This window comes from Oncorhynchus keta, unplaced genomic scaffold, assembly GCF_023373465.1.
Source record: "Oncorhynchus keta strain PuntledgeMale-10-30-2019 unplaced genomic scaffold, Oket_V2 Un_contig_3860_pilon_pilon, whole genome shotgun sequence".
NCBI lineage: Eukaryota > Metazoa > Chordata > Actinopteri > Salmoniformes > Salmonidae > Oncorhynchus > Oncorhynchus keta.
The window spans coordinates 83,920-107,914 of NW_026287470.1; the positions used below are offsets into that span (position 1 = coordinate 83,920).

Consider the following 23,995-nt stretch of genomic DNA (forward strand, 5'->3'; position numbering starts at 1 on the left):
TTGCACATTCATCTTCTGCACATCTACCATTCCAGTGTTTAATTGCTATATTGTAATTATTTTGCCACCATGGCCTATTTATTGCCTTAACTCCCTTATCTTACCTCATTTGCACTCAGTATATAGACTTTTTGTTTTATTTTGTTCTACTGTATGTTTTGTTTATTCCATGTGTAACTCTGTGTTGTTGTCTGTGACGAATTGATACGCTTTATCTTGGCCAGGTCGCAGTTGCAAATGAGAACTTGTTCTCAACTAGCCTACCTGGTTAAATAAAGGTGAAATAAAATAAAATAAATAAAAAATAAAGTTGGCTGGATGTCCTTTGGGGGGTGGACCATTCTTGATACACACAGGAAACTGTTGAGCATGAAAAACCCAGCAGCATTGCAGTTCTTGACACACTCAAACCAGTGTTCCTGGCACCTACTACCATACCCCGTTCAAAGGCACTTCAATATTTTGTCTTCCCGTTCACCCTCTGAGTGGCACACGTACACAATCCATGTCTTAATTGTCTCCAGGCTTAAAAATCCTTCTTTAACCCTTCTCCTCCCATTTATCTACACTGATCAATACAGGATCATACCTTTCACCTGGAATCACCTGGTCAGTCTGTTATGGAAAGAGCAGATTTTTCCTCGTGTTTTGTACAATCAGTGTATAATTCCTATAGACATACAACTTTTTAATACATGAGGTGAGGTCCTCAGGATTGTTAAAAAGTGAGGTGAGGTCCCCAGGACTGTTAATACATGAGGTGAGGTCCTCAGGACTATTAATACGTGAGGTGAGGTCCTCAGGACTATTAATACATGAGGTGAGGTCCCCAGGACTATTAATACGTGAGGTGAGGTCCTCAGGACTATTAATACATGAGGTGAGGTCCCCAGGACTATTAATACGTGAGGTGAGGTCCCCAGGACTGTTAATACATGAGGTGAGGTCCCCAGGACTGTTAATACATGAGGTGAGGTCCCCAGGACTGTTAATACATGAGGTGAGGTCCCCAGGACTATTAATACGTGAGGTGAGGTCCCCAGGACTGTTAATACATGAGGTGAGGTCCTCAGGACTATTAATACGTGAGGTGAGGTCCTCAGGACTAATATAAACATAACAGGTTCTTTACATCAAGGACTGGAGAATGGGAATCAGACAATATCAGGATGCAACAATACTTTATTTTAATTTTCAGTATTGCAAGACAGACATCTCCATAGGCCTACATGGAACTCCGTACAACTGTCCTACAAGACAGCCTTCAACAGATGGCAATATCAGATTTCTCACAGACAAATATCACTAGGTTTCATTCACACACTCAGACAATGATGATCTGCTGTAACACACAGAGAGCATGCCCAGGGAGGAGAGCTAGGTGGAATATGTACACCAATGGCTAAAAACACTACATTCACAATCATTCCTATTTCTCATACTTACTTCACTAAAACCACCACCACCAACCAACAAACCACCATAAAAAAAATGTTATGTGCCGGACCCCAGTAAGACTAGCTGTTGCCATTGGCGTTGACTACAGTGGTGATTTTAACATGTAAATCTTAGTGGGGCAAACTTTTTTTGATGAATGCCATCAAAGCCACTACACAACACAAAAAAAATACATTAATTGCACAATAACATTGGCAAATGGTGCCCACAAACTGTTAGGGCCTACATAAAGCTGTCCCAACAGCAGAGTCCCAACACCTTACGTAAGTTTAGACCACTTTTGCAGCTTCAAGTTGACTGACATATTTTCATGAGACAATTAACAGTAACGGCATAAAGTTATTATACATGTGTAGTAACTGAGTATTACAATAGGAAAATTGTTATAGGACTTTGGAAATTACTTTAGAATGGCATAAGTGGAAGAAGGAACAGTCACTAGTCCTTGTGTACAATACCTACAAAAACTCAGCTCATTGCTATGCATTTAAAATACAAGTATCAAAGAATTATGTGACAGGCTGATAAAATATTGCGCCAAAACAATGTTTATTACACAGGCACAATAACCATTTAATGTTAAGTGTAACTGAGAATGCTAACAGTAACTAAATATCCCAAAACTGCTTTCTGGAATCAACTACATCCATGATCCATGGGAAATCATGTTAGATTGTATTCTGAGTAAGCTGGATGGTATAGTGCATGTTAGATTGTATTCTGAGTAAGCTGGATGGTATAGTGCATGTTAGATTGTATTCTGAGTAAGCTGGATGGTATAGTGCATGTTAGATTGTATTCTGAGTAAGCTGGATGGTATAGTGCATGTTAGATTGTATTCTGAGTAAGCTGGATGGTATAGTGCATGTTAGATTGTATTCTGAGTAAGCTGGATGGTATAGTGCATGTTAGATTGTATTCTGAGTAAGCTGGATGGTATAGTGCATGTTAGATTGTATTCTGAGTAAGCTGGATGGTATAGTGCATGTTAGTTTGTATTCTGAGTAAGCTGGATGGTATAGTGCATGTTAGTATAGTGCATGTTAGGATTGTATTCTGAGTAAGCTGGATGGTATAGTGCATGTTAGATTGTATTCTGAGTAAGCTGGATGGTATAGTGCATGTTAGTTTGTATTCTGAGTAAGCTGGATGGTATAGTGCATGTTAGATTGTATTCTGAGTAAGCTGGATGGTATAGTGCATGTTAGATTGTATTCTGAGTAAGCTGGATGGTATAGTGCATGTTAGATTGTATTCTGAGTAAGCTGGATGGTATAGTGCATGTTAGTTTGTATTCTGAGTAAGCTGGATGGTATAGTGCATGTTAGTTTGTATTCTGAGTAAGCTGGATGGTATAGTGCATGTTAGTTTGTATTCTGAGTAAGCTGGATGGTATAGTGCATGTTAGATTGTATTCTGAGTAAGCTGGATGGTATAGTGCATGTTTGAAACACTTACCCTCAGACGGACAGAGGTTCAAAGTCGTTTTGCTAAGCATCCAACTTGCTGTTTGCAAATGGCTTTGAATTACACTGTCTTTCCAGGTATCATGAAATTAATGGCAGCTTTCAACTTTTTCAGGGTCATACAGTAGTTGAGCATTCAACTTATTAATGCTTATCTGTACAAAATATCATTGGTTAAATATCATTTGATTTAATTATGTACACCTGAGGCAGTGGACATTCAGGAGAATGGAAATATACCGAATGTTCACGTAGAAATGTATTGTGTAGCTCCAATGTGACTGTCAGATTGGAATAGCATAGGAGGTTGTGTGTGCTCTATTCATTCTATTTCTATCTTCAACATGCAGTTCCAGATACAGCCCTGCCGTTAGTTGAAACCAGCCAATCCAATAGTTTCAGAAAAGTAGTCACTTCCTGAGATCTGTGTGTAACGTGAAGGATTTACACACAGATCCTCTCAGTAGCAGTACTACACCAACTTTACAATACGGAGAGGGTACATCCTCGGGACTAATCTAAACATACGATTATTTACACCAAGGACTGGAACATTGGAATCCGACAACAGTATTAGGATGCAACAATGTATTTTCATTTTCAGCATCACAAGACAGACATCTCCATAGGACGACATCATTTCTATACATCCGTTCCAGAAGGTCCGTACAACTGTCCTACAAGACAGACTTCAACAGATGGCAATATCAGATTTCGCACAAACAAATATCACAAGGTTTATTCACGTTTCATTCACATACTCAGACAATAACAATGTGTTGTAACACATATAGAGCGTGCCCAGGGAGAAGGAGAGCAGGTCAAGATGGAATATGGGCGCCAACGCCTAAAAAACACTACATTCACAATCCTTCCTATTTCTCATACTAACTTCAGTAAACCCAAAATCACCGCTCCCAAGGCACGCTGACCAGCACATCGTAACGCGATCCTCTGAATGACACAAACAGGAAGGCTTTTATACACAAGGCCACGCCCTTAATGAGGAATCACATACACCTGGCACAGGCAGACCAACACCGATATGTTCAAAATAGGTTGATGGTTCTCCCCCGTTACACGTATTCAAATAGTTTTGATAAGTAGTACTTTTTACGGATGTGTATTCAAACAGTTACAGTTACCTCCAAAAGTAACTATTTATTGCAACAGAAATAGTTACTTTCCAAAAAGCATAGTTCGACCTATCGTTATCCCAGGGCAGGTTAACTGTAACTATCGTTATCCCAGGGCAGGTTAACTGTAACTATCGTTATCCCAGGGCAGGTTAACTGTAACTATCGTTATCCCAGGGCAGGTTAACTGTAACTATAGTTATCCCAGGGCAGGTTAACTGTAACTATCGTTATCCCAGGGCAGGTTAACTGTAACTATCATTATCCCAGGGCAGGTTAACTGTAACTATCGTTATCCCAGGGCAGGTTAACTGTAACTATCATTATCCCAGAGCAGGTTAACTGTAACTATCGTTATCCCAGGGCAGGTTAACTGTAACTATCGTTATCCCAGGGCAGGTTAACTGTAACTATCGTTATCCCAGGGCAGGTTAACTGTAACTATAGTTATCCCAGGGCAGGTTAACTGTAACTATCGTTATCCCAGGGCAGGTTAACTGTAACTATCATTATCCCAGAGCAGGATAACTGTAACTATCGTTATCCCAGGGCAGGTTAACTGTAACTATCGTTATCCCAGAGCAGGTTAATTGTAACTATTGTTATCCCAGGGCAGGTTAACTGTAACTATCATTATCCCAGAGCAGGTTAACTGTAACTATCGTTATCCCAGGGCAGGTTAACTGTAACTATCGTTATCCCAGGGCAGGTTAACTGTAACTATCGTTATCCCAGGGCAGGTTAACTGTAACTATCGTTATCCCAGAGCAGGTTAACTGTAACTATCGTTATCCCAGGGCAGGTTAACTGTAACTATCGTTATCCCAGAGCAGGTTAACTGTAACTATCGTTATCCCAGGGCAGGTTAACTGTAACTATCGTTATCCCAGAGCAGGTTAACTGTAACTATCGTTATCCCAGGGCAGGTTAACTGTAACTATTGTTATCCCAGAGCAGGTTAACTGTAACTATCGTTATCCCAGGGCAGGTTAACTGTAACTATCGTTATCCCAGGGCAGGTTAACTGTAACTATCGTTATCCCAGGGCAGGTTAACTGTAACTATTGTTATCCCAGAGCAGGTTAACTGTAACTATCGTTATCCCAGGGCAGGTTAACTGTAACTATCGTTATCCCAGAGCAGGTTAACTGTAACTATCGTTATCCCAGGGCAGGTTAACTGTAACTATCGTTATCCCAGGGCAGGTTAACTGTAATGTATGTTTTGTTATGCATCGAGCCCCAGTAAGAGAAGGTGTGGCCATTGGCGTCGGCTAATGGGGATCCTGGTTAAATAAAAATCAATATGACCTTTTGTCTATATTCCCGGTTCTATGAAAAGGACAAAAACAATGTGTTCCAATAAACATGGATCTGATCTGTTAATGGTCCTTATTTATCAATTCATGCAACAGTGGATCCCCTCACTAAGGGAACATAGACATGATCCCACAACCACAAACAGACAAGAGGTTTACTAAACAGCCACCCACGGCCTTCCACTCTGTCTACCAAAACACAACCTCTCTTCTTGCGTGTTTCAAGGGTACGCACTTCAAGAATCAATAGGTACATATGAAAATGGAAGTAGAAACCGCAGATTTCCCCTTAGTCAGCTTTTCATGACATCACTCTGTATTCAGCTTCAAAGGAGCAGGTTTTGGTTCTATTCAACCAGTGAGTGACAAATACTGCAGAGAGAAAACCATGTTCTCCGTTCATTCATTGTCCTCATCTTTTACTGGTTGGGTTATTGTTAACATCTTTGTTTTCAGTGGGAGTTCTGTAAACTCACGAAGACCTTTATTTCTTTATTTTGTCATGGAGTCAAACTGAGATCAAGGTTTCTTTTACAGATGAGTCCTAAATGACAGAAATCAAAATGTAAATACAAAATGCAAGCAGAAAGAAAAACACAGTCATTCAAAACATCACATTCATCAGTAATAAGGTCCTCAATCAGCTTTCTGAATGGACCTAGAGGCAACAAAACATCACATTTAAGAACATTTTGAAGATTTTTCAGGATGCTACTCAAATATCTACATGTGGTAGGTGCTAAAGTGACCCATAGTTGAATTACTGGTTGGGTTATTTTTAACCCATTTGTTTATTGTGAGTACTTTCAACTTCCAACTACCTACATACACATGGTATTGTAGGTACTATAGTGGCAAATGGTTGGGTCACTGGTTGTGTTATTTTGAACCCATTTGTTTATTGTGAGTACCATCAACTTCCGACAGGGATGCTTTCGTTATGGGGGCTCATGGTCAAAATGACCTAGCTGTACAGGTGAAGATTGGCACAGATCCTTCTCCACAACCCCTCCCATCCTCGGTCCCTTCTCCACACATCTGATTCATTCCTCCTGTGCACCTCCCCTTGGCCAGGTAAACCATATAAATATTCAATCCTCAGTTAGCTACCCAGGGAGCTCTTGGTTGCCTCGAGACGTGGAGAAAAAGGGAGAGAGGCAGGTGTAGATGTGCAACAGGTGGAGTTTCTCAGGATAAGGAGGAAATAAATGATCTTCACAAAACCACTGGGATTGAGACAGCGGTGCAAGGATGGGGCTTGTAGTAAGTCTGCATTGCACTTTTGATTATCAGGACTTTAATAGACTTATTTTGTGTTCTTTCATCTTCACAAAAAATATGTTATTTTACAGTTCATATACTTGCAAAAAAGATTTCTCTATATTTCACGTTAATTGCTGCTTCTTAAGGGGATTTTATTCATTTCTAAATGGAATTTCTAGACCCGATGAGCAAAGAGGCACATTGATAGTTTGCAGCTTCTCATCATTAACGTGTGTTTGACATACAGAAGGGGAAAGATGATTATAAACTGGCGGCGACCTCCGAGGACGATGGAAAGAAGAAGAGTGAAAAGCAGGTGAAGAAAGCGAAGGAGAAGATGGATAAGGATGACCTGAAAAAGGAAGTTGACCTGGTGAGGAAAACAGATTATTTATTCATTTATTCATCTAATTTAGATGACATGGACAGTGCACATGAATCCATATGCAATTTGTTTAAAATATATACAATGACATATCTTCAAAATGTTTGTGTTTTCTATAAGAAAAGACAAAGGTGCATAGTACACTGTAACGAAAAAACGTTTTTTTTTCACACATGAAAAAACAGTTGACTGTAGAATACCACAGTTCTAACTATAGAATTCTACATTAAACTGTAGAATACTATACTGTACACTGTAGTATCCCTTGATCATGTGTAGTACTTACTGTAGAATGTTGTAGTATACTGTAGAATGCTATAGAAAATGACAGTATTATTGTTGTTTTTTAACACTGTAGAAAATACTACAGTAATGTTCACAAAACACAACAGTCCACAAAAACACTATATTTATTTGACTTTATTAACTACAACAGTATTTAATATGCATATACTCTGCCAATTCCATTCCCCAATATTGCATTGCGAGCCACCCATAAGTGAGAAATTATCCGTTCAGACTTAAATCCTACTACCTACAAGTTATGGAAAATGCTTTCTTTCACTATTTTTTCAGTAGGTTTCCTGAAGGAAAGTGTGTCAAAGATAATGAAACCAAAAAAACTATAGTAAATAATATATAAATGCAGTAATGTTATACGGTAATTTGGGCGGGGAAAGAATTGCTGTATTTCAAATGGTACTGTAATTCCATCCCACAGAATTCACTACCATAAAAAAAAGGTTGTAGCTCCTAAAACGTTTTGACCACTAGTGGGTGCATGGTGTTGTTGTTTTCTGGCTCATTACCATATTTCGAGGCTTGCCTTGTAAGAGGCTGTATTTGTTGCACCCGTTATCGAGAACGTTGTACCAATTTAACTGGTGTGTGGTAGTAGCGCCCCAACCATTTCAAATGTATAGGGAACATACTGAAGTGGCAGTAAGTCTTAAACCTTTCATGGTTGAGCATTTTGCCATGTCATTTTGCCCTGTAGTCGCTGACCGTTTGGAAGCCTTTGTTAAGGCCTCTAGAAGTGCTAATGATATGAAACACAAAATATGAATTGATATGCTATAATGTGTAAGCACTACCTAACAGCTAACCTGCTTGTACCAATCCCATGTCATGTAAAACACTGTGAAATAGAAACCCCTTCTCCCCTCAATTCATTTCATTCATTCCAATTACAGTCAGTAGTATTCACTGTTTTTCACACATTTCCAACTTTAACTGTATATATAACTGTAAAACAACACATTTCACTGAACCTGTCCAGTGTGTGACAATAAAATATATATATATATATTTTAACCATATAATAGAGTAAATTCTAGGATATTTTACTGTCATTACACAGTACTTGCTTTGATACTTTATTCATATTAAAGTAGCAATATTAAATACAGTAACTTACCACTAGCTGCCTGTAAGTTAGTGTAAAATTCACGGCAACCCCTTTACAGTGTAACCCTATTCATCTCTGTGGGACAGAAAAGGTGCAGCACACAACCTATCAAGCCTGTATAAAGCTCTTTGGTTTACAGATTTGCATTTGGGCACTCATTTGCATTTTCATTTACTTACTATCACACTGCAGTGAGTCTTGGGGGCAGTTCTAAAACCCCAATAGCCTGTGTTTAAACTTGAGAGAAACCGTAGCCTATCGTTGGAAACTGCTTTCTTACATGTAGCGAAATAGGAAAACGGATACGTGCACTGTGCAGTACTTATTCAGGGCAGAAGGTAACATTCAGTAATGGATTCAGTCACGAATCAGAGTGATTCCATCCATCATACAGAAACAAATGACTCTTCTATGGTTTAAGGTCAAATCTATGCTGCATGACCTTGTCATACATAGAATCAGTTCAAACTATTGGAGAAATGTGTTTCATCACTAAATGTTCTGTTAACTTCTACCAATATGGAAAGATTAAAGAACAACTCTCTCTCTCTCTCTCTCTCTCTCTCTCTCTCTCTCTCTCTCTCTCTCTCTCTCTCTCTCTCTCTGATTTAGGATGACCACAAGTTGACCTTGGATGAGCTTAACAGGAAATACGGCACAGACTTAGCCAGGGTGAGTGAATATCTATGTGTGTTCATGTGTGCCTCCGTTTGTAACATTGACAACCAGTTGGATCAGTAGCTCCTACGGATGAAAGCTGACTGTAATTTGCGTTGGTAGAACTTCCTCTGCCTTCTAAGTCAAGATGGCATCACTATCTAACACCGAATCGTAACATATGAAACATATCTATATCTTCCTAAAGTTTACACAATTTGGAGTAAAACATATATTTTCAGATTGTGTGACATCACTTTGCTTACTTTGTGCCTTCTCTTTCCTCCTTCCCTCCCTCCTCCTTTCCCTTCTCTTTCCTCCTTCCCTCCCTCCTCCTTTCCCTTCTCTTTCCTCCTTCCCTCCCTCCTCCTTTCCCTTCTCTTTCCTCCTTCCCTCCCTCCTCCTTTCCCTTCTCTTTCCTCCTTCCCTCCCTCCTCCTTTCCCTTCTCTTTCCTCCTTCCCTCCCTCCTCCTTTCCCTTCCCTTTCCTCCTTCCCTCCCTCCTCCTTTCCCTTCTATTTCCTCCTTCCCTCCCTCCTCCTTTCCCTCCCTCCTCCTTTCCCTTCTCTTTCCTCCTTCCCTCCTCCTTTCCCTTCTCTTTCCTCCTTCCCTCCCTCCTCCTTTCCCTTCTCTTTCCTCCTTCCCTCCCTCCTCCTTTCCCTTCCCTTTCCTCCTTCCCTCCCTCCTCCTTTCCCTTCTCTTTCCTCCTTCCCTCCCTCCTCCTTTCCCTTCTCTTTCCTCCTTCCCTCCCTCCTCCTTTCCCTTCTCTTTCCTCCTTCCTTCCCTCCCTCCTCCTTTCTCTTCTCTTTCCTCCTTCCCTCCCTCCTCCTTTCCCTTCTCTTTCCTCCTTCCCTCCTCCTTTCCCTTCTCTCTTTCCTCCTTCCCTCCCTCCTCCTTTCCCTTCTCTTTCCTCCTTCCCTCCCTCCTCCTTTCCCTCCCTCCTCCTTTCCCTTCTCTTTCCTCCTTCCCTCCTCCTTTCCCTTCTCTTTCCTCCTTCCCTCCCTCCTCCTTTCCCTTCTCTTTCCTCCTTCCCTCCCTCCTCCTTTCCCTTCCCTTTCCTCCTTCCCTCCCTCCTCCTTTCCCTTCTCTTTCCTCCTTCCCTCCCTCCTCCTTTCCCTTCTCTTTCCTCCTTCCCTCCCTCCTCCTTTCCCTTCTCTTTCCTCCTTCCTTCCCTCCCTCCTCCTTTCTCTTCTCTTTCCTCCTTCCCTCCCTCCTCCTTTCCCTTCTCTTTCCTCCTTCCCTCCTCCTTTCCCTTCTCTTTCCTCCTTCCCTCGCTCCTCCTTTCCCTTCACTTTCCTCCTTCCCTCCCTCCTCCTTTCCCTTCTCTTTCCTCCTTCCCTCCCTCCTCCTTTCCCTTCACTTTCCTCCTTCCCTCCCTCCTCCTTTCCCTTCTCTTTCCTCCTTCCCTCCCTCCTCCTTTCCCTTCTCTTTCCTCCTTCCCTCCTCCTTTCCCTTCTCTTTCCTCCTTCCCTCCCTCCTCCTTTCCCTTCTCTTTCCTCCTTCCCTCCCTCCTCCTTTCCCTTCCCTTTCCTCCTTCCCTCCCTCCTCCTTTCCCTTCTCTTTCCTCCTTCCCTCCCTCCTCCTTTCCCTTCTCTTTCCTCCTTCCCTCCCTCCTCCTTTCCCTTCTCTTTCCTCCTTCCTTCCCTCCCTCCTCCTTTCTCTTCTCTTTCCTCCTTCCCTCCCTCCTCCTTTCCCTTCTCTTTCCTCCTTCCCTCCTCCTTTCCCTTCTCTTTCCTCCTTCCCTCCCTCCTCCTTTCCCTTCTCTTTCCTCCTTCCCTCCCTCCTCCTTTCCCTCCCTCCTCCTTTCCCTTCTCTTTCCTCCTTCCCTTCTCCTTTCCCTTCTCTTTCCTCCTTCCCTCCCCCTCCCTCCTCCTTTCCCTTCTCTTTCCTCCTTCCCTCCCTCCTCCTTTCCCTTCCCTTTCCTCCTTCCCTCCCTCCTCCTTTCCCTTCTCTTTCCTCCTTCCCTCCCTCCTCCTTTCCCTTCTCTTTCCTCCTTCCCTCCCTCCTCCTTTCCCTTCTCTTTCCTCCTTCCTTCCCTCCCTCCTCCTTTCCCTTCTCTTTCCTCCTTCCCTCCCTCCTCCTTTCCCTTCTCTTTCCTCCTTCCCTTCTCCTTTCCCTTCTCTTTCCTCCTTCCCTCGCTCCTCCTTTCCCTTCACTTTCCTCCTTCCCTCCCTCCTCCTTTGCCTTCTCTTTCCTCCTTCCCTCCCTCCTCCTTTCCCCTTCTCTTTACATTTTCCCTCCCTCCTCCTTTCCCTTCTCTTTCCTCCTTCCTTACTTCCCTCCCTCCTCCTTTCCCCTTCTCTTTACATTTTCCCTCCCTCCTCCTTTCCCCTTCTCTTTACATTTTCCCTCCCTCCTCCTTTCCCCTTCTCTTTACATTTTCCCTCTCTCCTTCTTCCCCCACCTAGGGTCTATCCTCGGTTCGGGCTAAGGAGATCCTTCTTCGCGATGGCCCAAACACCCTGACTCCTCCCCGCACTACCCCTGAGTGGGTGAAGTTCTGCAAGCAGCTCTTTGGCGGGTTCTGCATGCTGCTGTGGATCGGAGCTGTGCTCTGCTTCATAGCCCATATTATCCAGGTCACCTCAGAGGAAGAGCCGACCAATGCTAATGTGAGAATCATACAATCATAGAATTCAGAGATCATTTGAGATGAAGCCTCCAGTGCCTGAAAGGCTTTTATTATTTAATGATAATGCAATATTGTCATAATCATTCTGCCTCTTAACAGTTGTACCTGGGCCTTGTGCTTGCTGTTGTCGTCATTATCACCGGTTGTTTCTCCTACTACCAAGAAGCCAAGAGCTCAAAGATCATGGACTCCTTCAAAAACCTGGTCCCGCAGGTTAGACTTCTGCCTTTTCAAACTCCTCTGAGAAGAACTCTATCTTAAAGTTACGTGTGCGGATGTTAATCGTGTCATCTTCCTTGTAGCAAGCCCTGGTAGTCCGTGACGGTGAGAAGAAGAACATCAACACTGAAGAAGTGGTGGTTGGCGATATAGTGGAGGTGAAAGGCGGAGATAGGATACCAGCTGATTTGCGTATCGTCTCTGCCAGCGGCTGCAAGGTGGATACTTTAAATAAAACATTGTCACGTGTCAGACGCGTAAATGTAATTCATTCGTTGTTGTATTGACACAATTATCTTTCCCCACTCAGGTGGACAACTCCTCCCTCACTGGTGAATCTGAGCCCCAAACTCGTAGTCCCGATTTTAGCAATGACAACCCCCTGGAAACCAGGAACATTGCCTTCTTCTCTACCAACTGTGTTGAGGGTAAGTACCTTCTGTAACTATCTGCAATTATTGAATAGTTCAAATTTCTTGTATATATTCGTTATTAAAAAGCGTTAAAATGTAAAAGCGCGTGTATTGAACTTTATTCATGTTGTATGCACTGTTTATTTGTTTCTATTCTGTTTGTATTCTGCCATTGAATTTAAGCATGTGGGAAACGCCAGAAATTGAGGTGTGTCGGAGGTGTGTCTGACCTTGATTTAATACCCAAATAATTCCATCACCATTAATAAGGTCGAGCAAACATGCCGGTTATAAGTGGAAAAGCATCTACTTTATTTTTCCCCGGTAGAAGTAACAGCATTCTCCATGCACTGTAAATTATAAATTGACAAGAGCTAATTGATAAGAGCTAGGTAAATGAGTAATCCCCACAGTGAAGTATGAAATATGTGCCGTTATGCAGATTGTTTTTATTGTATGGCCTTATAACTTGCAGGAATTAAATTTGGAGACACACGCCAAATGGGATGACAAGGTAAAGAGTTGCGTCAAATGTAACCTTTGTGCCCTTTAGGGTGTTTTAAACATATTCTCCAACGTTTCTTGTTTTTTTATTAGCCACTATCGGTTGGTGACTGTACATAATAACCACGTATATTTAGTGTTCGTTCCCTTCTCTACATTCGTATCATTCCATCACACCATCACATCGTTTGATTTAGCCTACCTTTCTCGCATTCATCTAAAAACGCTGTCACGTCTGTGTGTCTGTGGCTGAGGGTCAAGTAATAGTGTATACTATTTCATGAAGGCCCAATACAAATTGTAGTAAAAATAAATCGGGGGCTTTTTAGCCTGGAGCTGTAACGGATACATTGATCTTGACGCACAGCGCAACACTTTCCACAGTTCCATGATCAGTGCGGGCAATTAGGGTATGTTTACTATATCATACTATTTTATACTATTCTCCATATTATAATTCTAAAACTATTATAGGTTAGACTAATTTCAACGTTACCATTGATTAACTGAATGTGGCAACTTTCAAAATGAATCAAAACACCTTTATTTGTGCATAAAGGCTTTATTTTTCCATGAAGTAGGATTCATGATTATTCCCTAAACACAAATAATGTGTAAAATCAGTGTTTTAAAATGTACCCGTGGGTTCAGAAACAGCCTTGAAAACACATATGTGTCTCTATCGTTCTATATATATTCTCAACACATTCTCTACAATCAAGCCTTGTGGCGATCAAATTCAAATATAAGGTACACAGGTATTTAAAGAGATTACTTTAGATAAATTAACAGAAAAACGAATTAAACAAAAACTCCCTTATTGAATTGGTAGGCCACCAAGTGGGTGTGTTTTCTGAGGTTTAATTACATGTATTCACTGCTCGCAAGGAAACCTTGTTAAGCGCCTCTATAAAGTAAGTCTGAATACCAACTACTGAGATGTGGGTAGGAAAGGGAGGCATTTGAAAAGTGTTAAATTGTCTCTTTGTGATTCTAAACTAGGAATCATCAAATCATCCATTTTTGTTCTTGGGCAGATGGTCAGGGAGCCAGAACATAATTGGCTGCAAGAAGCCCAAACACATATCATTTTTGCCTAAAACATCATCATTTCAAACCTTGCTTACAGTTGTATATGATCACGTGTCTCTCTATTATGTGTGGGAATACTTGTGAACATATTTCCCAAATTAAAATCACCTGGAGCTGATTTCCTGGGGGTATAAATTGTAGTTTTACGTCCAAAAAAAAAATATCTATATTTTTAATGTTATTTTTTATATTATATATATTTATTGTAAATAATTATTTATATATATATATTATAATGTTTTTTATATATTATTTTAACAATTTTGTTGTATATATATATTTTTTTTTAATTGCTCAGAAATCATGGGAAGGCAAAATAAAACCACCCGCGTTCCAAATTCGGCGCACGGGCCGCCAGTTGGAGAACCCTGTTCTAAACCACATACTCAATTTTCGACCCTTCCAGGAACTGCCAGAGGTATCGTCATCAACACTGGTGACCACACTATCATGGGTCGTATCGCCGCTTTGGCCATGAGTCTGGAAAGTGGGCAGACGCCTCTCGGAATTGAAATTGATCACTTCATCGAAATCATCACCGGTGTGTCCGTCTTCTTCGGTGTGACTTTCTTAATCCTCTCCGTCATTCTGGGCTATGGATGGCTGCCATCCATCATCTTCCTCATTGGAATCATCGTCGCTAATGTGCCAGAGGGTCTCCTGGCTACTGTAACTGTGAGTGCTGATGAAAAGTCATGTTTAACAAAAAACTTTATGAAAAAAATGTATACAACATTTGACAAAATGTGTTTTTTGTTACAACAACAAAACATATTTTGTCTAATTTTCTATTATTTAACCCTCTGCGATGGATGTCCATCTTAGGTGTGTCTAACTCTGACTGCCAAGCGTATGGCCAAGAAGAACTGCCTGGTGAAGAATCTGGAAGCTGTGGAGACCTTGGGGTCCACCTCCACAATCTGCTCCGACAAGACTGGCACCCTGACCCAGAACAGAATGACTGTGGCTCACATGTGGTTCGACAACCAGATCCATGACGCTGACACCACAGAGAACCAGAGTGGTACCTCTTTCGACAAAAGCTCTGCAACCTGGGCTGCCCTGGCTAGAGTCGCTGGCCTGTGCAACCGAGCCGTCTTCCTGGCAGAACAGAACAACGTACCTATCCTCAAGAGAGATGTGAGCGGTGATGCCTCAGAGACTGCCCTGCTGAAGTGTATCGAGCTGTGCTGTGGGTCTGTCAAAGACATGAGAGAAAAGTACAGCAAAGTCGTTGAGATCCCCTTCAACTCCACCAACAAATACCAGGTAACCACGTGGTCAATCAAATCTAATCAAGCTTTATTTACACAGCAAATTACAGACATGGAATGCAACACAATGTGCTTCACATGGGAAAAAAACTTTGGGGAAAAAACTATGGAAGTAAAAACTGAAATATTTCCTACATATTTACTACTGCGATCTAAAATATGGCGTGATGGACTTAAAATCGTGGATGGCTTTTCTCAATCAGCTTGTAACTGCTACTGGGTATCTACATCCAGTCAGCTTGTAACTGCTATTGGGTATCTACATCCAGTCAGCTTGTAACTGCTACTGGGTATCTACATCCAGTCAGCTTGTAACTGCTACTGGGTATCTACATCCAGTCAGCTTGTAACTGCTACTGGGTATCTACATCCAGTCAGCTTGTAACTGCTACTGGGTATCTACATCCAGTCAGCTTGTAACTGCTACTGGGTATCTACATCCAGTCAGCTTGTAACTGCTACTGGGTATCTATATCCAGTCAGCTTGTAACTGCTACTGGGTATCTATATCCAGTCAGCTTGTAACTGCTACTGGGTATCTATATCCAGTCAGCTTGTAACTGCTACTGGGTATCTACATCCAGTCAGCTTGTTACTGCTACTGGGTATCTATATCCAGTCAGCTTGTAACTGCTACTGGGTATCTACATCCAGTCAGCTTGTAACTGCTACTGGGTATCTATATCCAGTCAGCTTGTAACTGCTACTGGGTATCTACATCCAGTCAGCTTGTAACTGCTACTGGGTATCTACATCCAGTCAGCTTGTAACTGCTACTGGGTATCTACATCCAGTCAGCTTGTAACTGCTACTGGGTATCTACATCCAGTCAGCTTGTAACTGCTACTGGGTATCTATATCCAGTCAGCTTGTTACTGCTACTGGGTATCTATATCCAGTCAGCTTGTAACTGCTACTGGGTATCTACATCCAGTCAGCTTGTAACTGCTACTGGGTATCTACATCCAGTCAGCTTGTTACTGCTACTGGGTATCTACATCCAGTCAGCTTGTAACTGCTACTGGGTATCTACATCCAGTCAGCTTGTAACTGCTACTGGGTATCTACATCCAGTCAGCTTGTTACTGCTACTGGCTATCTATATCCAGTCAGCATGTAACTGCTACTGGGTATCTACATCCAGTCAGCTTGTAACTGCTACTGGGTATCTATATCCAGTCAGCTTGTAACTGCTACTGGGTATCTATATCCAGTCAGCTTGTAACTGCTACTGGGTATCTATATCCAGTCAGCTTGTAACTGTTACTGGGTATCTATATCCAGTCAGCTTGTAACTGCTACTGGGTATCTATATCCAGTCAGCTTGTAACTGCTACTGGGTATCTATATCCAGTCAGCTTGTAACTGCTACTGGGTATCTATATCCAGTCAGCTTGTAACTGCTACTGGGTATCTATATCCAGTCAGCTTGTAACTGCTACTGGGTATCTACATCCAGTCAGCTTGTAACTGCTACTGGGTATCTATATCCAGTCAGCTTGTAACTGCTACTGGGTATCTATATCCAGTCAGCTTGTAACTGCTACTGGGTATCTATATCCAGTCAGCTTGTAACTGCTACTGGGAATCTATATCCAGTCAGCTTGTAACTGCTTGTAACTGCTACTGGGAATCTATGTCCAGTCAGCATGTAACTGCTACTGGGTATCTATATCCAGTCAGCTTGTAACTGCTACTGGGTATCTACATCCAATAAGTAGCCGTAACTTTACTTTACCAGGCTCACTGGTTCCCTTCTGAGTTATTTAAAATAAAGTCAACCCTCTTCATGGTGTCATCTCATCTTCCACTAGCTCTCCATTCATGAGGACAGCACGGCCGGCGAGTCCAATCATCTGCTGGTGATGAAGGGAGCCCCTGAGAGGATCCTGGACAGCTGCTCCACCATCTTGCTCCAAGGCAAAGAACATCCTCTGGATGACGAGATAAAGGAATCATTTCAGAAAGCCTACGAAGCGCTAGGAGGACTGGGAGAGAGAGTGCTGGGTAAGAGGGCACACCAATATGGAAAAATATTAATTCAAAGGTTTGGGAGCTAATATACAGTCTTGAACATGCAGAATTTGTTCTAGGTTGTTTCCGCCTCTGCGTCCTTTCCAGGTTTCTGCCATTTCCAGCTCCCTGATGACCAGTTTCCAGAAGGCTTTGACTTTGACTGTGAAGATGTGAACTTTCCCACTGAGAATCTGTGCTTCGTTGGCCTCATGTCCATGATTGACCCTCCCCGTGCTGCTGTGCCAGACGCTGTGAGCAAGTGCAGGTGTGCTGGAATCAAGGTATGGCAATATCGTATTAAACTCAAGACTCTTCGGCCATCACACGTAGCAGCCACTGTGAACAGGCCACTCAACTTCCCGTCCTACCCTTAGGTTATCATGGTCACTGGGGATCATCCCATCACTGCGAAGGCCATTGCCAAGGGTGTGGGCATCATCTCTGAGGGCAACGAGACTGTTGAGGAAATTGCTGCTCGTCTGAAAATCCCAGTTTCTGAGGTCAACCCAAGGTATGTCGCAGTTTGTTCGGGAACATTTCAGTGTATGTCACCACACTGTCTACACTTAAAGAGGAGTGACAGAAACCTAGATTTAGCCGTTTTGTGAAAAATACAAGCCAGTTATATTTAGCTTATATTATAACTTTCCGTCTTTGTGCCATGCAGAGATGCCAAGGCCTGTGTTGTCCACGGTGGAGAGCTGAAGGACATGACCCCCGAAGAGTTGGATGACATCCTGATGCATCACACTGAGATTGTGTTTGCCAGAACTTCTCCTCAGCAGAAACTGATTATTGTGGAGGGTTGCCAGCGTCAGGTACTATTGAGTTAATGAATCCATGCTTATGAGTCAGTCAGGATCATTGCATCTTTCGTTGCTAAGATCTTTAACCTCTACAGGATTGGTGGGTTCTTCATGGGATGGTTGAGCTAACATAGGTTAATGCGATTAGCATGAGGTTGTAAGTAACAAGAACATATCCCACTACATAGACATATCTGATATTGGCAGAAAGCTTACATTTTTGTTACTCTAACTGTACTGTCCAATTTACAGTAGCTATTACAATGAAATAATACCATGCTATTGTTTGAGGATAGCGCACAGTTATGAACTTGAAAGTTATTATTAAACCATTATTAGGCACATTTGGGCCGTCTTATACAACATTTTAAACAAAAATACAATGGTTCATTTGATCAGTCTAAAACTTTGCACATACAATGCTGCCATCTAGTGGCCAAAATCTAAATTGCGACTGGGCTAGAATAATACATTATGGCCTTTCTCTTGCATTTCAAAGATGGTGGTGCGAAAAAATACAAAAAATGCATGTTTTTTTCTTTGTATTATCTTTTACCAGATCTAATGTGTTATATTCTCCTACATTCATTTCACATTTCCACAAACTTCAAAGTGTTTCCTTTACAATGGTATCAAGAATATGCATATCCTTGCTTCCGGTCCTGAGCTACAGGCAGTTAGATTTGGGTATGTCATTTTAGGAGAAAATTGAAAAAAGGGTCCGATTCTACTAAACAGCTCTCTTACTTATCCACAGGGGGCCATTGTGGCTGTGACAGGCGATGGTGTGAACGATTCCCCTGCTCTGAGGAAAGCTGACATCGGTGTTGCTATGGGTATCGCTGGATCTGACGTCTCCAAGCAGGCTGCAGACATGATCCTCCTGGATGACAACTTTGCCTCCATCGTGACTGGTGTTGAAGAGGGTATGAGGAGCTCTGCCGATGATTATCAATCTGCTGTGTCTTTCCATCCTTCTGTCATCACCCTGACTATCCCGTCCATCCTCTATTTCCCCCCAGGCCGTCTGATCTTTGACAACTTGAAGAAGTCCATCACCTACACCCTGTCCAGTAAAATTCCAGAGATGACCCCCTTCCTCTTCTTGCTCCTCGCCAACATTCCACTGGCCCTAGGGACCGTCACCATACTCTGCATCGACCTGGGAACTGACATGGTGGGTCTTTCAGATGTGGATATTCCTCCTTAGTGAACAATCTGATCACGTGTTCTGGTGCATCACCACAAACAATGTCTGTGGTCATTTCAGAGGTTGTTCGGAAGATATTCTCACAAACATTGAAATGACCAATGATATGTTTCTAATTCGGGTGATCTTTTCCCATTGTTACCTTCAAGATCCCCGCTATCTCCCTGGCCTATGAACAAGCTGAGAACGACATCATGAAGAGACAGCCACGGAACCCCAAAACAGACCGACTGGTGAACGAGAGACTCATTAGTGTGGCCTATGGTCAATTTGGTAAGGCTCCTGTTTTGCCTTTATGAGTTGTATGTTGACCAGTCTGTTTCATAGCACATTTACAATCTGATCAATGTGTCTTCACTGACAAAATACTTGGTCACACTTTATTAGGATAGTCCATCTGTATTATCAACAAAACATCATACTATCAACAGACTAACAGTTGATTAGCAACTGCTTGCCATGGTTAGGGTAAGGTATGGTTAGGGCTAGGGTTAGTAGATAGTTAGTTGAAATGTTACTGATGTTAGTCTGTAGATGGTCCATCTGTGGATGCTCTACAGACTATCCAAATAAAGTGTTACCAAATGCTCTCCTCCTTTTTCCTCTTCACAGGAGTGATGCTGGCCGCAGCCGGCTTCTTCACATACTTTGTAATCATGGCTGAGAACGGGTTCTATCCCATGGACTTGCTAGGAATCCGTTTGGACTGGGAAAACCAGTACATCAACGACTTGGAGGACAGCTACGGCCAGCAGTGGGTGAGTACTGCTACTGAGTACTGCTATCTTACTAACAGATTCATAGAAATAGAATGAATAGGAAGGGCATCTCCATTCAAGTCAATAATGGCATAATGGATGGGCTGGCATCAGTTTACCAGTCAAATTGACAGGTTTATAGCATTATTATTATTATTAGCATTAGCTTTGTTTTGAGTACCTTCTTGTGTGATGAGTTCTCCATGTGAACTTTTTTAGTCTCTCCCATTTTTTAGATTTTGTTCATTCCAGTAAATTTATTCCATCAGGAAATTCAAGAAAACTAAATAAATCAATAAATGTGATATAGTATTTAAAAAAGTTTGGAAGTCATGGCTGGGATTATGGATCAGGGTTGTTGCACAGCTTGCATTTCAGATAGTCAGTGGACGAACAGTCACTGCCAGAGAGACAGGTCTGTAGCCTCCCCCAACGTCCTCTCCGTGCTTTGGGCTTCGTAGACAGCTTGCTACTATTCCTCCATTTGTGCACTTGTGGATTCCACTGCTGTCGCTTGCTCACATTCTCACCACACATTTAGTAACATTGTAATAAACACGTTCCCCTTTCTCCCCTCTGTTTCCCTATCTACCCACATCTCTTCCCCTCTCTCTTCCCCTCTCTCTCCCCCTCTTGCCCCCCCCCGCTCTCTCCCCCCACCCCTCTCCCCCCTTCTCTCCCCCCTCTCTCCCCCTCTCTACCCCCCCACCCCCCCCTCTCTATACCCCCTCGCTCTCTCTCTCTCTCTCCCCCTCTCTATACCCCCCCCTCGCTCTCTCTCTCTCTCCTTATCCTTCAGACATATGAGAGCAGAAAGATAATTGAGTTCACCTGCCACACAGCGTACTTCGCCGCTGTTGTGATTGCACAGTGGGCCGTTTTGATCGTCTGTAAGACCAGGAAGAACTCCTTCTTTCAGCAGGGACTAATGAAGTAAGTACCCACATCGATCTCAGTGGTCTGGGTCCTAAGACACACACGTTCATACACACACATGTTCATACAGCCCTGCGACTCACTTCAAAAATCAATATCCACCCTGTTGGTTTTAAATCCATCAAAATTAATTTGTTTTTCCTACCACCTCAGGAACCGTGTTCTCATCTTCGGACTTTGTTCAGAATCCGCCCTGGCTCTCTTCCTGTCCTACTGCCCTGGAATGGACGTTGCCATCAGAATGTACCCACTCAAGTGAGCAATAGACCCTTCAGATTATATAATGCTCTTCTGTATACCAACTTGGAACAAAGGTCACCCTCTGTTTTAAAAGATGAGGTGGAAAATGGGTGGATATTATAAAGGGCGGAAACTACTGCAGTCTCACAGGATCAGTTAGGGCTCACTAGCTAGCTCCAGTGTAATGGGGTTTACTACCCAACCAAGAGAGAAAGTACAGCTCCAGTGTAATGGGGTTTACTACCCAACCAAGAGAGAAAGTACAGCTCCAGTGTAATGGGGTTTACTACCCAACCAAGAGAGAAAGTACAGCTCCAGTGTAATGGGGTTTACTACCCAACCAAGAGAGAAAGTACAGCTCCAGTGTAATGGGGTTTACTACCCAACCAAGAGAGAAAGTACAGCTCCAGTGTAGTGGGGTTTACTACCCAACCAAGAGAGAAAGTACTGCTCCAGTGTAATGGGGTTTACTGCCCAACCAAGAGAGAAAGTACAGCTCCAGTGTAATGGGGTTTACTGCCCAACCAAGAGAGAAAGTACAGCTCCAGTGTAATGGGGTTTACTGCCCAACCAAGAGAGAAAGTACAGCTCCAGTGTAATGGGGTTTACTGCCCAACCAAGAGAGAAAGTACAGCTCCAGTGTAATGGGGTTTACTGCCCAACCAAGAGAGAAAGTACAGCTCCAGTGTAATGGGGTTTACTGCCCAACCAAGAGAGAAAGTACAGCTTCAGTGTAATGGGGTTTACTGCCCAACCAAGAGAGAAAGTACTGCTCCAGTGTAATGGGGTTTACTGCCCAACCAAGAGAGAAAGTACAGCTCCAGTGTAATGGGGTTTACTGCCCAACCAAGAGAGAAAGTACAGCTCCAGTGTAATGGGGTTTACTGCCCAACCAAGAGAGAAAGTACAGCTCCAGTGTAATGGGGTTTACTGCCCAACCAAGAGAGAAAGTACAGCTCCAGTGTAATGGGGTTTACTGCCCAACCAAGAGAGAAAGTACAGCTCCAGTGTAATGGGGTTTACTGCCCAACCAAGAGAGAAAGTACAGCTTCAGTGTAATGGGGTTTACTGCCCAACCAAGAGAGAAAGTACAGCTCCAGTGTAGTGGGGTTTACTACCCAACCAAGAGAGAAAGTACAGCTCCAGTGTAGTGGGGTTTACTACCCAACCAAGAGAGAAAGTACAGCTCCAGTGTAATGGGGTTTACTGCCCAACCAAGAGAGAAAGTACAGCTCCAGTGTAATGGGGTTTACTACCCAACCAAGAGAGAAAGTACAGCTCCAGTGTAATGGGGTTTACTGCCCAACCAAGAGAGAAAGTACAGCTCCAGTGTAATGGGGTTTACTGCCCAACCAAGAGAGAAAGTACAGCTCCAGTGTAATGGGGTTTACTGCCCAACCAAGAGAGAAAGTACAGCTCCAGTGTAATGGGGTTTACTACCCAACCAAGAGAGAAAGTACAGCTCCAGTGTAATGGGGTTTACTGCCCAACCAAGAGAGAAAGTACAGCTCCAGTGTAATGGGGTTTACTGCCCAACCAAGAGAGAAAGTACAGCTCCAGTGTAATGGGGTTTACTGCCCAACCAAGAGAGAAAGTACAGCTCCAGTGTAGTGGGGTTTACTACCCAACCAAGAGAGAAAGTACAGCTCCAGTGTAGTGGGGTTTACTACCCAACCAAGAGAGAAAGTACAGCTCCAGTGTAATGGGGTTTACTACCCAACCAAGAGAGAAAGTACAGCTCCAGTGTAATGGGGTTTACTACCCAACCAAGAGAGAAAGTACAGCTCCAGTGTAATGGGGTTTACTGCCCAACCAAGAGAGAAAATGCAGCTCCCAGATTTACACTCAATTTATTCTATTTTTTATTTTCCTTCCCTCTTTCCACTTGTCTTTCATTCACTTTTACCTCAAATCTTTTTATTTTCTATTTCCTTGTCTTTTTCCTCAGGCCTTTCTGGTGGGTATGTGCCTTTCCCTACACCCTGCTCATCTTCATCTATGATGAGGTTAGAAAATACATCATGCGACGGAACTCAGGAGGTAAGTGCTCAGGGTCTACAGACGACAACAAGTTTTTAAGTTAACGCCGACAATTGGCCGTCACTGTCAATTATTGTACAAGAACATGACAATGACATGTAAGATTGGGAGTGCGGTATTTTATCATTTGTTTCGTGGAGATTTGCAGTGTGGCAAGATGAAATCTAACTAATTTGTTTCTTCTCTCGGGAATTGTCTCTTCTTTCAGGTTGGGTGTACCAAGAGACATACTATTGAAACGAAGAGGTCGGGAATGGTCTCTTCTTTCAGGTTGGGTGTACCAAGAGACATACTATTGAAACGAAGAGGCCGGGAATTGTCTCTTCTTTCAGGTTGGGTGTACCAAGAGACATACTATTGAAACGAAGAGGTCGGGAATGGTCTCTTCTTTCAGGTTGGGTGTACCAAGAGACATACTATTGAAACAAAGAGGCCGTCCCAGGATCACTCAGTCACTCTGCTGCAGTATTGCCTTGTAATGCAATCGTTCATTTTTACAATGATATTAAACCCATTTTCCTTTGATAGACAATTCTCAGACCTTTCTTGATAGTCTGTTCCTGTAGCTCTTTAAGAGTCTCGGTTGCACTTTACTATTCATCTTTATGGAGTCAGATTGCGTCGTCTTATTACGGGGCATCATCAAACACGAAAGAGGAGCATCGCACATCAAACACCAGATCACCCTAAAAATAATTCGATCCTGTAGCTTTATCCAACACGGATCGATCTGAAATGAGCAGCAAAGACAACAGGTCACGATGT

At 42.7% G+C, this 23,995-nt stretch overlaps 1 protein-coding gene across 10 annotated transcripts; it reads left to right on the forward strand.

The window, feature by feature from the left end:
* The first annotated feature begins 6,473 nt into the window (after window positions 1–6,473).
* LOC118372063 (sodium/potassium-transporting ATPase subunit alpha-1) lies at window positions 6,474–23,762 on the forward strand. 10 transcript variants are annotated; one of them, XR_008117252.1, is made up of 22 exons: window positions 6,474–6,641; window positions 6,889–7,014; window positions 9,047–9,106; window positions 11,499–11,702; window positions 11,822–11,935; window positions 12,025–12,159; window positions 12,252–12,369; window positions 14,357–14,625; window positions 14,776–15,219; window positions 17,039–17,231; window positions 17,346–17,521; window positions 17,615–17,751; window positions 17,908–18,058; window positions 18,804–18,972; window positions 19,069–19,223; window positions 19,406–19,529; window positions 19,869–20,014; window positions 20,814–20,947; window positions 21,104–21,205; window positions 23,139–23,230; window positions 23,439–23,600; window positions 23,663–23,762. XR_008117252.1 is itself a non-coding variant. In XM_052508795.1 (22 exons), the coding sequence occupies exons 1-21, from the start codon at window positions 6,630–6,632 to the stop codon at window positions 23,465–23,467; spliced, it is 3,090 nt and encodes a 1,029-aa protein (XP_052364755.1). In that variant the 5' UTR covers window positions 6,474–6,629; the 3' UTR covers window positions 23,468–23,476; window positions 23,663–23,762. The 10 variants fall into 10 exon arrangements, 7 of the variants coding, with proteins under 7 accessions (XP_052364755.1, XP_052364757.1, XP_052364756.1 ...); XR_008117253.1 differs by having other exon boundaries at window positions 23,439–23,562; window positions 23,625–23,762; XR_008117254.1 differs by having other exon boundaries at window positions 23,501–23,600.
* Window positions 23,763–23,995: the final 233 nt, after the last annotated feature.

What these genes read in the sequence shown, in the direction of transcription:
- LOC118372063 (XM_052508790.1), top strand. An exon ending in ACAGCTACGGCCAGCAGTGG is followed by an intron (nt 20,015 to 20,813) that starts GTGAGTACTGCT and finishes CTTATCCTTCAG; the next exon opens with ACATATGAGAGCAGAAAGAT. An exon ending in ATCAGAATGTACCCACTCAA is followed by an intron (nt 21,206 to 23,138) that starts GTGAGCAATAGA and finishes CTTTTTCCTCAG; the next exon opens with GCCTTTCTGGTGGGTATGTG.